General features: G+C 45.3%; 1 protein-coding gene across 1 annotated transcript in view; it reads left to right on the forward strand.

Moving 5' to 3' along the window:
• The first annotated feature begins 4,124 nt into the window (after nt 1-4,124).
• Nucleotides 4,125-14,252, forward strand: part of KCTD16 (potassium channel tetramerization domain containing 16) — a 74,451-nt gene continuing 64,323 nt past the window's right edge. Inside the window, exon 1 of the mRNA XM_054217489.1 lies at nt 4,125-4,956. Within this exon, the coding sequence (XP_054073464.1) occupies nt 4,125-4,956 (832 nt within the window). The remainder of the gene's footprint in view (nt 4,957-14,252) is intronic.

Consider the following 14,252-nt stretch of genomic DNA (forward strand, 5'->3'; position numbering starts at 1 on the left):
TATTCACACTGCAGGATGTGAGGTGGTATGTATACACACCACTGCTACTACAGACCCAGCTGAATACTACCCTTTCTTTCTAACATTCATTGCTGCTTCTTTTAAGACGCCTACCTTTTTTTAGCACCCACAGAATTTGATGAAGTCAGTTGTCCCATGATTTCCTGAAAGCTTGCATGCTAATTTAGCACTTTGTCATAAGGAATGACCTCAAACCTGTGAATGATGTCACGTCGTTAGTGTATCGGGTTTAAGCATAGCTGTGCTGTGACTTTTGGAACATGCACTTAAAGCTCGGGCTATATTTTCCCCTAGCTATATTGAAGGTTATGTAGGCATCTGTTATAAGTGGAACATGCTTCATCCTCCTCCCTTTGATAGATGCTGCTTTTCTTTTCCGTCAGAGGACTGTAGCTGCTCTTCAAATGAGCTGCATTGGTTCTGCAGCTGAATAGGTAAGAACCTTAGTGTGGTCTTGACACATATTTTACATTTAGGTCATCGGCGTATTTGGCCCAGATTTTAAAGTTTCACTCTTCTCAGGCTGCATTTTGATGGATTTGGCCAATGGCTTGTATAGAGCAGGGAAGTATTGTGTGATGATTTTACTACTGAAGTCATTTCATCAAAGAAAATTATGTTAAAATAAAATGACTGGAACATCCTGTGTAAAGAAATAAAAGCAGCATTTGAATTTCTTTCATTTATTATTTGAAAAGTGCAGATGCATTTCTAAAGCTGTTGTGATTAAAATTCTAAGGTTTTTGTTCTTTTCAAAGGGCAATTCTGATTACAATTTTTCAAAAAGACTTAGAGCTTAACTATCTCTGTATTCACTAATCACATGGTATCCATGTCAGAATGCTTCACAGAAGCTTGTCAGGAATCACAATTTTTTATAAGATGCATTCCCTAAGCCCCTACACATCAGACTTACTGTGTTGTCTCCACTCGACCCCAAAACTTCTACTCAGGTGATCTCTATCCCCCTGCCTTGGTGATTTGGATCTTAATCGTACTGTGTAATCACAAATGGCTTTGGTGCTTTTTTCAACAAGATCAATTTTTACTGTGCAGAGTGAATTGATTCTTCAAGTCTTGCCAATATGACATCACTGGCTTTATGAAAATTGATTTTAAAATTATGACAGCATACTAACTAACATTAATAACTAAAGTATTTGAAAAAGCTGATGCAGTACTCCTTGCTTTGAACAGGGGCAGCACTAACGAGGTTAAATCCCAGAGGAAGCTATCATTTCATCTGAGTGGTCATGTAGATGTTAAAGCCCATATGCATTGACTGTACAAGACTCTTAAAAAAGTAATGAAGACATCTAAGTTAACATGTTCTCACATCACACCTTTAAATCCTCCTTCTCAGGGTTACGAAGCACTTGATGAGTATTTCTTCACTGGTCTACTGGAACTGCAAGTGAAGATGCACAGTACCTTGTCTTTTCTCTTTCTGAGGTACAACAAGCAGCCTCTGTAGCAGTACCAGGTTCTGCTGGTTTGAAAATTAGAAATCAGATCCAGAAGTAAGAGGCAGAACCTTGTCTCAGGAGCCCAGCAGTTGCTTCAGAATTAATGAATTGATTCAGGGAAAAAACCAAGGGTTTGATTAACTGTGCAACTCTCAGGTTTGAATTTGAAAAGTCTGTAAGCATACAAAATAATGATTTTCTGCCTTAGCCTTGAAAATTGTACTTTTTATGTTAGCATGTTAACTATTTTTTTAAAAAAATCAGAGCCATTTTTTCAGAAGAGTCTTGCTGAAGCACCTGCAATTTAAGTGCAGTCAGCAAAAAAAATATGCACATGATAACTTCCTCACACAAAGATTTCACTCTAAAGCTTCCCCTCCAGGGTTTGGTTAATGTTTGACTAAAAGGCTTTATTTTACCATAGGTTTATTACTCTGAGTAACCTATTTTTGCCCAAAACTGTGGTGTGCTAGACACAAAGCTGGACTTGCCTGCTACCATTGCGTGACCAGCTGTGAAATCACTGGTGGGTGCAATTGTGTTTGCAATTTGGTGAACTATTTCAGCAGCTTCATGGCTTAATTTAGCGGATGTTTTGTGCGGTGCTTATTTAACCTGAGGCATGTGCTTAACGTCCCACGGAGCGGAGCGGGCCGGGGGTGTCCGGTTTACCGGCCCGGAGCCCGCACCAGGTGGCGGCCGCAGGCTGCACCGCGATTCCCCCGCTGCCCGGGACTGCTTGGCTCTCATTTCCCGCAGCGGGGAGGATGCTGCGCGATCGCCGCCGCGGACGCGAGGTGGCGGTGCCGGCGCGGAGCCACGGCCGCTGCTCCCCACTCCCCCCTCCGTTAAAGACCGGCAAATAAAGTAGGTGCGGGACCGCTCCTGCCACGCCGAGCCTCCTTCGGGGTCCCACCCGTGGTGGCAGATCACCTCCCCGCTGGCTCCTGCCCTTTCTGGGTCGCTGCTGGGGAGATGAGGAGTGCCACCGGCGTGATAAAACCACGGTCCTGCTCGAAAGCCACGGGCGAGCGTGCCTGGAGCCCCCACCCGCCGGGCGCTCCCGCCCTGCCCGCCCGCGTCGCCAGCTGAAACCACCGCCGTGTCCGCAGAGCTGGGAAAGGCACGTTTCGGCGGCGGGGGGACAGGGGACGGGCGCTGCCGGCTGCGGGAGACGGCGAGAAACGGAGCGGGGAGGAACTTTCCCCCAACTCGAGCGGAGCGGGCGGCGGCGCCCCCCGATCCTCCCCGGCAGCGGGCCCGTCGCGGCGGCGACCGGCCCCGGCGCTGCCCGCGGTGCTACCGCTGTCTGGGGTTCTGGCGCTGTCCCCGGTGCTGGCGTCGTCTCCGGTTCTGGCTCCGTCCCCAGTGCTGGCCCGGTACCTGCCCGGGGCGCGGGCGCCCATCCCGGCCTGACTCCTTTAAGATGATGCAATCGGCATCGCCCTCCGCGCTCCCGTCCCCGCGCCACTGAGCAGAGCCGCGCAGAGCGGCGCAGAGCCGCGCAGAGGCGCGCAGCCCGGCGCAGGGGCGCGGGAGCGGCCCCACGGCCCGGCGCGGCGGGGCGGAGCAGAGCGGGGCGGCCCCCGCGGCGGCCCGGCGGCCCCGGAGCGGAGATGGGCGCGCCGCCGGCCGCGCTGCCCGGGTGGCTGCCGCCGCGGGAGCCGCCGGAGCTCGCCAGCCCTTAGTGCAGGCTGCGGGGTTTCTGCAAGTCATCTGAGGCAGCCGAAACGTGTACCCCGCGCTCCCCCTGCCCCGCTCTCACGGAGCCCCAGAGGATTTATTCGGGGGTTTTTGTTGTGGTTTTTTTTTTTCCTTCTCCCCCATCGTGCTGTATGTATTGGTTTCTCTCGTCACCTGCCATGGTTAACTTTCCTGTGACTCGGTTGAACTCTTGAGATCTACATGGATGTTGCTAAGAGCACTTTTCTTGCCTTTGCTGTCCCTTGCTGGGATCGGATTTCATACTTACTGGACTCTGTGTGCCTGTATGTGTGTTCTGAGTGTCTTGAAATTTTGCTTTTCTTTACAAGAGCTATGCATTAATTGTAACCAAGGTAAGACTCGCTATTCTTGTTCCCTCATGTGCCTGTCTAAATTCAATGTTTCTTTAAAGATGAAATATGTATTTTGTTTTAAACAGTGGAGTCATATGTAGTCCTTTCCTTGATCAGTACTTGTGGAAAAAAAAAAAGCCTATAACTTGCAAAAAAATAGACCTATTTATCAGGAGATCTAGCTTGGCTTTCTAAACTGATCTGCTTTTCTCTGTTGCAGCTTCTGCGATGCTTAAAAGAATAATTTGTGTCTTATTTTGTTTTCCCTTTTGACAGACCTGTGAATAACCATAGGCTTGGCTTGACCTTGATTTTGATGGCTTTGTTGGAAGATCTAAGGGTGTGATTGCATTTCATGAAGTGATTGCTCTCCAGCCTCTATGGCTTAGGGTATAAGCCACTTCTGCCACACTGTCACTCATGGACAATTCAGATTTCTTTTAAACTAATCTTTTGGCTATTTTTCTTTTCTCACTTCCTCTTTTCCCCGTTTCTCCTTAATGTTGGGAGCCTTATTCTACATTTTGAAGTGATTGATAGTCCTACTGCTTCGTGCTGCTGATTTCTGTTTTAAAGTACAATGGCTCTAAGTGGCAACTGCAGGACTTACCTTCCTCCTCGGGAGCAGGGGACTGGGCTGCACTCCTTCCCGGAGGTAGTGGAGCTGAATGTGGGTGGCCAGGTTTACTTCACTCGCCACTCCACCTTGGTTGGCACCCCTCACTCCCTGCTGTGGAAAATGTTCACCCCAAAGAGAGACACAGCCAACGACCTGGCTAAGGACTCCAAGGGAAGATTCTTCATTGACAGAGATGGTTTCCTTTTCCGCTATATTCTGGACTATCTCAGGGACAAGCAAGTGGTTCTGCCTGACCACTTCCCAGAGAAGGGAAGGCTCAAGAGGGAGGCTGAGTACTTCCAGCTCCCAGACTTGGTCAAACTCCTGACTCCTGATGACAACAAGCAAAGCCCCGATGATTATTGCCACAGTGACTATGAAGAGGTCTCCCAAGGCAGTGACACGAGAATATGCCCACCCTCATCACTCTTACCGCCTGATCGGAAGTGGGGATTCATTACCATCGGGTACCGGGGGTCGTGCACTATTGGCAGGGAGAGCCAAGCAGATGCCAAATTCAGGAGGGTCCCAAGGATTTTGGTTTGTGGAAGGATTGCTCTGGTCAAAGAGGTCTTTGGAGAAAGTTTGAATGAAAGCAGAGACCCAGACAGGGCTCCAGAAAGGTACACCTCCAGGTTTTATCTCAAGTTCAAGCACCTGGAGAGGGCTTTCGACATGTTGTCTGAGTGTGGATTCCACATGGTGGCCTGTAACTCCTCGGTGACAGCTTCCTTTGTCAACCAGTACACAGATGACAAGGTCTGGTCCAGCTACACCGAATATGTCTTCTACCGTAAGTACAACATATTTCTGAGGGAAATGTAACTACCCGTTTTAAGCTGCTCTCTTCCGTTGAGTGTACAATTCTCAAAGCACAAAGAGTGCAAATTTCCTTGTGTCTGCTGTGGAGTGAGTCTTTATTTAGTTCTGGGGGGATACGCTTCAATTTAACCTTTCCAAATGTAAAGTGAGGCTGAACTCAATGGCTTCATCTTGGCTAGGTGGCAGCACAGACTGCCAGAAGCGCCCCATCCCTGTGGCTGAAGGATGCTGCTGTCTCTGGCTGTGTAAATCAGCCATCTGACTGCCTTGCACGCTTCCCCAGTACGTGAGGGATGCAATATAACCCTTGCAAACACACTGCAGATTTAATTACAGAAAATCTTCAAATAGGATTCAATTTACAAAGGTAATAGCTGCTTGATAATAGTCAAGCACAGTCAGCCAAGCCATCTGTCAGCAAACCTGACACACTTACACACAGGGAAGGGAAAACAAAATTCCATCCCCCTGGCTGCTTTTCAACAGGGGGCCTTCTCGGAGCCAGCTGATGTGCTCTGAAATGAGGGCTCGGAGCAGAGAGAGGCAAGTTGCTGCGCCTCGTTATGCAACATGCCTGTGAAAAACAAACTATCCTCATGATGCAAAGTATCTGCCCTGCTTACCGCAATCACATCAGATCACATACTGTTGGGGTAATTTTAGCTGATAGCTCTAGCAGGCTCATTAACTTTCTAAGTTGATATTCAGGTAGAGACACTGTTACCAATGGTAACATGAGGGTAATTTTGGTCCTCTAATTCTGTATCAGAAAATCATTCCAAAACTGCTGTGCTTAAATATTCGAGAGGTTCACGAGGCTGTTTTCCTCCATTTTCATTTCAAGAGGCTGAAGGATGGAACATTTCCCTGGTCCATTTGTAGAAGTGGGCCTTAGCCAGTTGCTGCTTTGGACCAGTGGGGTTTAGAGACAGATAATCACTTCTTTGCCAGCAGACCTGCTGTATTGTGTGTGGTGTTTAGAGTTCGCAGGCTCGCTAACGTGGAGAGCTGACAAAAGTTTTAAATGAAAGATGTATCAGGAAGTGAATAGTTTGTGTGTAATACTGTATTCAGCGCCATCTACTCTTGTGTCTGGGCTCAACAGGCAGCCCTAATCTGCTTATGTAATGATGCTTAAGTTAGCATCCTGAAAAGCCATCTGTAGTTTTGACATGCATAGATTTACTTAAAATTAGTTTTCTAGCTGGATTCCTAAGCAAAATGGTTCTAAGGTCATGGATCTGCGTATATTCTGACAGGGATGGATGATTTCTATTATTAGGCTGCTTCTGTTTGAAATCATAGTGTCTTGTACAAATTATAGGAGGAGAATTAATGTAGTTAATGGATTAGAATAAATTGTGTTTGCATTTATATTTAAAATCAGAATAAAATATAAGTTCCTCATAGGCAAAATAGTTTGCTAATTGAGGATGAAGGTAGGTTTGGTATGAACTAGCAAACACAGACTCCCGATTTTCATATTACTCAAATTTTTACCTTCAAGGACTGCTCTTTGCTTCCACATCACTACAGCGAGGGCTAGGCACTGAGATGAGAGGCACCTTAGAAATTTTGGAGAGTGAAAGTCTATAGTAGGTGTCACAAAATCTTCTCTCACCAATGCAGGGAAAGCCCAATCCAATTAAAGTTCCTGGAAAGACTCTTATCCAGTTCAACAGGCTTTGCATTTGGCTTATATCAGTTTTGTGGATTTTCGACACTGATACAGTGTCAGAGATGGATTTTTCAAAAGGTTCTTCCCTAGGTAAAAGCTAAAGCAATGACCATCATGCCAAATCACTCTTTTATCTCAATCCAAATCATTCTGTTACGCTCTGTGCTGTTTGCTGCTTGCTGTGATGAAGCCCCCGGTGGGCTGCAGAGATTCTCTGGTTGCGAGCTTGGGGTCTGGCTGCAGCCAGTCGGCCTGAGAGCAGGCATGATATCTACAGAATTCACCTGGAGCAAAAGAGCCCCCTTTCCAAATCTCCCCAAAATAATTTCATTTGAAACTTTGAGGACCAATAAAATTGACAGCTGGCTTTCTAGTGGAACGTTACAACTTCTCTGCAGCTGCTTAGCCATAATTATTTAATTAGAAGCTGCCAACTGTGTCTATATAAGCATTAATTCATCAAGCTGTTGTGATCAGGTTAATGGGCCTAAACATGGGCAGTGTCTAACACAACTGCTTAGGCAGATGCAGAGGTGGTCTTTGCAGAGCCGCTTAGTAGCTCCTGTGAAATGCACAGTTGGAGGGACTCTTCAAGGCTGGGAAAGGATGATTATTTCCAAAGGAGAAAGAGTAGAAAGACGAATATTTTTTTTTGATACAACAAATACATTGTGTGCTCCAAATACTACTCAGGACGTAAATGCCTGTGGTTGGCACAAAGGTAAAGAACATTCCTCATGTACAAATCCTTTTAAAAGTAGATCAGATGGACCAAAGGGGGTGTAAACTGTGCAGGTACTCACATGGGTACAGTATGTGCTGGTAACAGAATTGCACAATAAATATTGTAGGACGTTTTCTCCCCTTGTTCAAATATAGGTGCTATTAAGGCTAATTGGAGATTCGTGTTCTCTGTGGAGGAGGTTTTTCCGAAGTGCAGGGCATGCAGAAAGCGCCCAGTACAGCAAACCTGCAGCTGTTTTGCTGAGTGGGTGTCAAGATGGGCTGCAGAGCCAGCGCTCGGGATGACAGTGCAGTCCTCGGGGCGCAGCTGGGCTCCTCTCCAGTTTCAAATAGGCTGATGCAAAGGAGGGTTGGGAGACAGGCTGTGTTGATACATTACAGCCATAATTAAACAGTTCTTTGAGATGCAGCTCCTGCGTGGTGGGTCGGCAGGAGTCACAGCCTGGCTCCTGCTCACAGGTGGAGTATGAGTTGAGGAAAGGAGATGAAGTTCTGCTCATGCATTTTTTTCCCCTTCCATTTTCTCTTATGTCAAAAACATTTACTTAAATTTTATACTGGCTAAGGTTGGATTTCTAACTTGAACCATTTTGTGGTCCCACCCCCTCCCCCCCGTGATGCTTTCGATGATCTTGAAGGAAAACGTCATCTGTAAACTATCTTATTTTTGAAGAGGGTGGTAGCCTGTGCTTGGATCTTCATTTTTAAATGTTTTCAACGTTTACGATGGGATGAATCAAAAATGTGCACTTGAACATCTGGTAAATGTTGTGGCGGGGGTGTGAGGTGTTAAAGCATATGGGCTGGCTCAGCCTTTTGTAGCCTGGCCCCATTCCTGACTTCACAGCGGCAGCAGCACGGTCTTTTTCACCCCCTCCTGTAACCTACAAAGCAGCCCTTTCTGCCTGGTTCCAGTCTTGCGCCATTGCCAGGACTGTGGGTGACAGTCCTGCACGTGGATGTTGTGATTGCCAGAACAGCAAAATAACAGGTTGGAAACCGAGAAGGCTTTAGCTTCAGACAGCAGGTCAGCAGCACAGCAGGTGCTGTGTGTGTGTCTGCAGGGCGCTGGGAACTGAATGACACAGCGGTGGGATGGGGAGAAACTGCATGGCAGCCCCTGGATGCATATTGCTATTGCTCCCAAAACCCTGATGTCGTGTCCCTTCTCTCTCTGCTTGTCAGTGGCTGAGACTGTGATAGGCTCTCAGAACAGTTCACAGTACAGAGGAGAGGTCTTGACTCTAATACCCCTTGCTTTTACTCTCCTGGCTCCCTGCACAGATGTGGTGGCACCAACAAGGAGTGTGGTTGGCACCACAACGAGCAGGTTGCCCTCTGCTCAGCTGGAGCAATAAAGCAGGGGGAGAGGAGAGCTGCTAGGCAAAAAGGAACAAACATAGAAGTACAGATGGAGGAAAAGGAGAGAAAATTCACACATAATCTGGAGAGAAAGAACTAGGAAAAGATGGGGTATTGACAACTCCACTGAGACATAGTGAGGGAGAATTTGTTAGATACATCAAGCCTTCAGTTTAACCCAAATGTTTTCCTGCAACAAGCAGGTGGAGAGGGGTTGGCAAATGCTCCTTCAAGTTCACCAGCAGAAGAGAATATGGGGATTTAGACAGACGACTGTCCCTGCTGTGTTTCAGTCTGAGCAAGCATGAGAAAATCAGGCCAATGGTCTGATTTGCCTAAGCCTTGCCTCACGCCTGCTACTTCACATCTGCACACGTGGAGCAGCTCAAGCACCTGCAGATGTTCAAAGGAAACTGTGAGATGTTCCTGGCACTGTAGCTCTGAAAACCAAAACTTAATTAACAGGGCTCTTGCTCCTGAAGGACATTTGCTGCCTCTGCTCGCTCTAAGGACAGTTGTAAATTTTGGCCTTCTTGCCTTGCCCTTTCAAGAAGAAGCTGGCCGGGTGTGCTTTTAACTTGCTGGTAGGCGGCTGATATGCAGAGATGTTTGTGAAGTAGGTTTCAGATTATCCTGAGACAAACAGATGAATCCTCTGGAGTGGGGCTGTGTGGGAAGGAAGGGAAATGCCAAAGCATACCTTCTGTGAATGCACTCTGATGGCCGCTCATTGGACATGTATCTCTAGGATAATCCTGGTGTCCTTTATACAAGATGATCCACCTGGGATTAATACAGCAAGCTGCAGCACATCACTTTGCATGAGTGAACAGACCTAAAAGATCCCATACTGATGTACCTATCACTGACTCATAAATGAATTGTGTGGTAGAAATTTGACTGACAAAATTGAATGCTCTTGCACAGTGACATCTGCAGCTGTGTTGTCAAATAGGTTAGATGTGGAAGAGTATCACCTATTTTCCTCTCTCTTTAAACTGATATCATTCTATGTCCTAGTAGTTGGTTCTGTCTGGTTTTAAATCAGTGAAGATCAAAATGACCCAAAAGATAACAAAATAATTCGAATCCAATGAATAATGCAAGCTTCCTTTCCTGTTGACAGGAGATGTTTCTGTTTCCAGGTAATTATTGTCATCATCAGTGAATCTGGTCCATCTTGCCAAACAAAATTCATTCTCACAAGGATGCTCATCTGCAGGTGGTGGGGCTGTAATCAAGCCAAGTCTGCTAGCATATTCATTTCAGAAGGAGCTTGCTCCGAGCCTTTTGGTCAGACTTGAGTGATGGTTGATTTTTTCGCAGTTTGTCATGGAAGACTGAAAAGGCTGTAGAATTTGTTGGTTTGATAAGAGTTATTCCACAGATGAAAAATACTATTAATTGTTAGAAACCAATAGTGGCAAATCTCATTGTTAGATCAGTCTAAGAATTTCCAGCTTAATGGATAACTGAAGCAAAAATTGGTAAAGAAGTTGGTTGGATATATGAGACTGAGTTCATTCTAACAATGTATGGATAGTGATGTTCAGGAACCAGCAAGGATGGCTTTTGGGTACTGGCCTTTGCCTCTACCCAGTATTCCCAGCATGGCTGGTTATTTCATAGCCCTTTGGATGTGATCTTCATCAGCTTGAATGTTTGAGATAGATGTTTAGCATCTGTTACCTTGCTGCTCCAAAATACCACTTGGCGATGCAAATCCTCCCTCTGTCATGACACCTGCGCAGCAGCTAGACAGATTTCCTGCCAAGGAAAATCCGTCCCCCTCTGTCCCGTGTCTGAGGAGGTCTCTGCGGTGGAAGGGGGTTTGTGAGGTCAGGAGATAAAATCAGCGCTGCCCGAAGAGGTTGTTGAGTGGGTTTTCATCTGGTCTTTGCATCTTCCCTCCCTTTCCAAGCTGTCGGGAGGGCTGTGTGTGCTTCATGCAGTGCAGGTATTAGGGAGGCAATGTAAACATTCACGCAGCATTCAGCAACGTGAGGGTCTGACCGTGGGTGTTCCCACTGCGCCCAGCCACTGCCTCTGCGGCTGCAGGATCAGCGGGTGCGGACGGGAGGGAGAACTGCACCTGTGAAGTTTGCATTGCCGCTGCTGCTCTGTGATCCAGAAGGAGACTGTAATGACTAAAGGATCGACCAAGGAGGGCTGTCATTTAGGGTAAAAAAAAAATTAAAAAATCAGTGTATTTTAAACTCCAGTCTTGAGCTGGCTGTTTTCCAGGAACGGTGTGCACCATTTCGGTAGACTGATGCATCAGAGGAGGGTTTTGCTGTAATAAAAGTACATGTGTGCCAGTGAGATATTCCCCCGCTGGTGTCCCCGGGGAGGTGTGGAACCAGGGATAGCCCAGTCTGCTGCCCTGGGACAGCAGAATCACGGGTGGAAGTGGCCCGGCGTCCCTGGGCTGCTCCCTGCAGAGCGGCGTGGAACGGCTCCCATCAGCCAGGTTTCTGCAGCTTTATTCAGCCTAGGGAGGTCTGGCTTTTTTAAAATTTGCTGAAATGTAGTTGTGGTTCTTATGAAAACACAATCAGAAAGAGCAAAGGAGTGTAAATAAGAAAACATAACACAGATATTTGCCATTCAATGAATATCAGCAACATATTGTATACACAGACAAACACTTCCTTGCAGCAGGTTGGGTTTTTTTTTTCCCAGCCATCCTGGATTGGTTTAAATTTGTAACAGCAAGATTTTCTCAGTTTCTTCTCCTTTTTTTCGGCTTTTCAAGTTCAAGGCTAACACACAGTAAATATGGAGACAAGAAGCAAAATCTAAATTACATCTTTGCAAAGAGTAAGAGTAACCTTTTATGAAACTTGCTCGAAACTGTATTTTTTGTAAAGGAAGAAAATAGACTGAAGTGAGTGCGACTTCTTGGGATTGCTTAAATTGTCACTAAAGCAGAATGGCAAATGAGTTGGCGAGTCCAAAGAATCCTTCTTAAGTGATTTTCCCCTGCTACTTTCAGAAGATGTGCTCAAGTTAGTACTGGAATACAGCAAAACATTGCTGCTATCGTTGTGCCTCCTAATGTTGATCCAAGTGCTTAAGGAACATTGGAGCTCAAGCTTCAAATGTGATGATGTATGTGAGCATGTTATTGTGATGGTTTAGGAAGTGCTGGACACTTGCAATGCCTCTTAAGTCCACGAAGATTCAGGTCTGAATATGAATATGCAATATAAAAGCTTAGTGCATAAGATAACGTCTCCCTTCACTGGTCCAGTGTAGGAGCTGGTGGTTATTTCTGTGCTAATGGTCCTTATCAAGGTCTTCCTAAGAGCTTTGGACTTTTCTTTCGGAACAAATGTCCTGTGGTTTTATCTCTGCTAGTAGGATCTGGGTAAATAAAATAGAGAATGAACAGCAGTATGCCAGGCATCACAGTACTGTGTAGGCTGTTTTCCTTAGTTTTCCGGAATTAGCTTGTTATATTAGTTTTCTAGTAAAGTTTAAAAGAAAGTGAGAAGTCTAGAATTGTGAGAATAGTTTTTACATTTCAATAGCTGGGTATAAGCTTTGTTGAAATACCCATAAATATAAACTGTTCAATTAGAGTGTGATCTTGTTGACCACTTTCTATTGACTATCAGTCATGTAAAATGCATTTCCATCCTTAAGGCCAGTGTTGGGGTGAGCACTCTACAGCTGTAATAACTGCATGGACTTCGGAAGACGGTTCATAAATCACTAGCATTAAAAATTCTTCAGTGCTTCTTCTCAAACTACTAACAAAACGATTAGCGATTTGTAGGAGCTCATTGATTAATTGCTAAGGCAGCTAAAAAATTCCCCTGCCCAAAATATAGTGGAGAAAACCCTGACCATCCTGGTTTGCAATCCATACTGAAAACAAACTCCTTGAATTCTGCATTGAAAATCTCTATAGCTGTGCTCCAGACACGGGGCTCCGGAGTTTGTTGGATAAAGACTACAACATTCTCAAACCTTTATTTTCAAACAGGAAAATGAACCTGAGTTTTGGTGTGTGCTTCTAGGAGAACAGAATCCCTTTGGAGGGAGCAGCAGCCGAGCGGGCGCTCTCATCTTTGCTCCGAGCTCGGGCTGTGAGGGGCATGGAGACCCAGCGCCGCTCTTTGGCTGTTAGTCTTTGGCCAGGTCCTGAAAGCCAAATTTAAAGAAAAATTTTCTCTCTGCATATTTTGGAGGAGACTTATTTCAACACTTCAGGTTGAATTTCCATCAAACTGAATCAGAGTATATTTTTACACTAGAATTAAATCAGGCTGAAATAGAACCCAGTGGAACATGCTGATTTTGACTGAATTTTGCACTTTCAATATTCTCAAAGCCAAAAACTCAGAGCAAAGCTTGAGTGAGCAAAAACTATGCCATCAGAGAACTTGAAAAAAATGTGTATTTGGGCTCCTACAAAGGGAATTGTACTGCATTTTCCTCAGCTCAGAGTTTTGACCGGTAGTGTGGGAAAGTCCAATGTTTTGTCTGCAAAGGAAGAGAAGGATTGCAGAGGCTAATCTGGAGACTGGGGAGTGAGGATGGCTTTTTGCAAATTTATTATTTGCACGGTCATATGAAAATGTGATTACTGATCATCAGTTAAACTAAATATAACACCTGTATTGATAATGGATGCTTTCATATAAAATTTGAACTGAGGTTTCTCTTCCAGCGTCGTTGCCTTTGTGCAGTGTCATATGGCAAATGAGTGTAGGCTGGGCATCAGAGCGGAAAAAACTGAGATGCTTCGCCAAACTAAAACCCCCTTGCTTATAAAATGCAAAAATCAATAAGGAGGAATTTGATGAGTTGCTGATTATTTAAAAAGTATGTTGGCTTTGGTTTTCTTTGGTTCACTCTCTTAGTTTTCAGGTGATCATCAAAGTCAGTGCAGGGAGCTGGTCCTCAAGAGGGTGCCCAGTTCTTTTCATTTCGTATGATGTTGCTGCGTAATTGTGGAAAAAAAGCTTATCACTGTCTTCTTGCAGAATTAAAGAGGGAATTCTGTTTCTGAATTAATGGCTTAACAGGGGCCAGTGGTAATATAATTTTTATGCACTATTTATTATAACATTTATTATATTTATTGTTAATATTGGTAGTGTTATATTTATGGGCAGGAGAGTAAACATGAAGAGCTCAGGTTAATGAAAAAAACTCTGCTGAGCCCAATAGAGCTGCAGCAGCTGCCGCAGCTGAAGATCTGGCCAAGCATTTCTGCAGCGCATTACCCCTGTATTGCTTCTTACCCCAACAAAAATGTACGTTTCCATGTGATTAGGCTAATTAGAAAGGTTTGCTATGGAAGATATCTCATGCTGTGACATAGCATATATATTTAATGCACTTTATTTAAGTACAGCTGTGCTTTCTTGAGAGGTCACTGTCAGAAACACATTGCTGACAATTTCTTGAAAGTTGGGCTCCTTTTGTCTCATTGGTTGATCAGGACATGCCATAATCTGCGTGATATTTTC

Source organism: Rissa tridactyla, chromosome 11 (assembly GCF_028500815.1).
Source record: "Rissa tridactyla isolate bRisTri1 chromosome 11, bRisTri1.patW.cur.20221130, whole genome shotgun sequence".
NCBI lineage: Eukaryota > Metazoa > Chordata > Aves > Charadriiformes > Laridae > Rissa > Rissa tridactyla.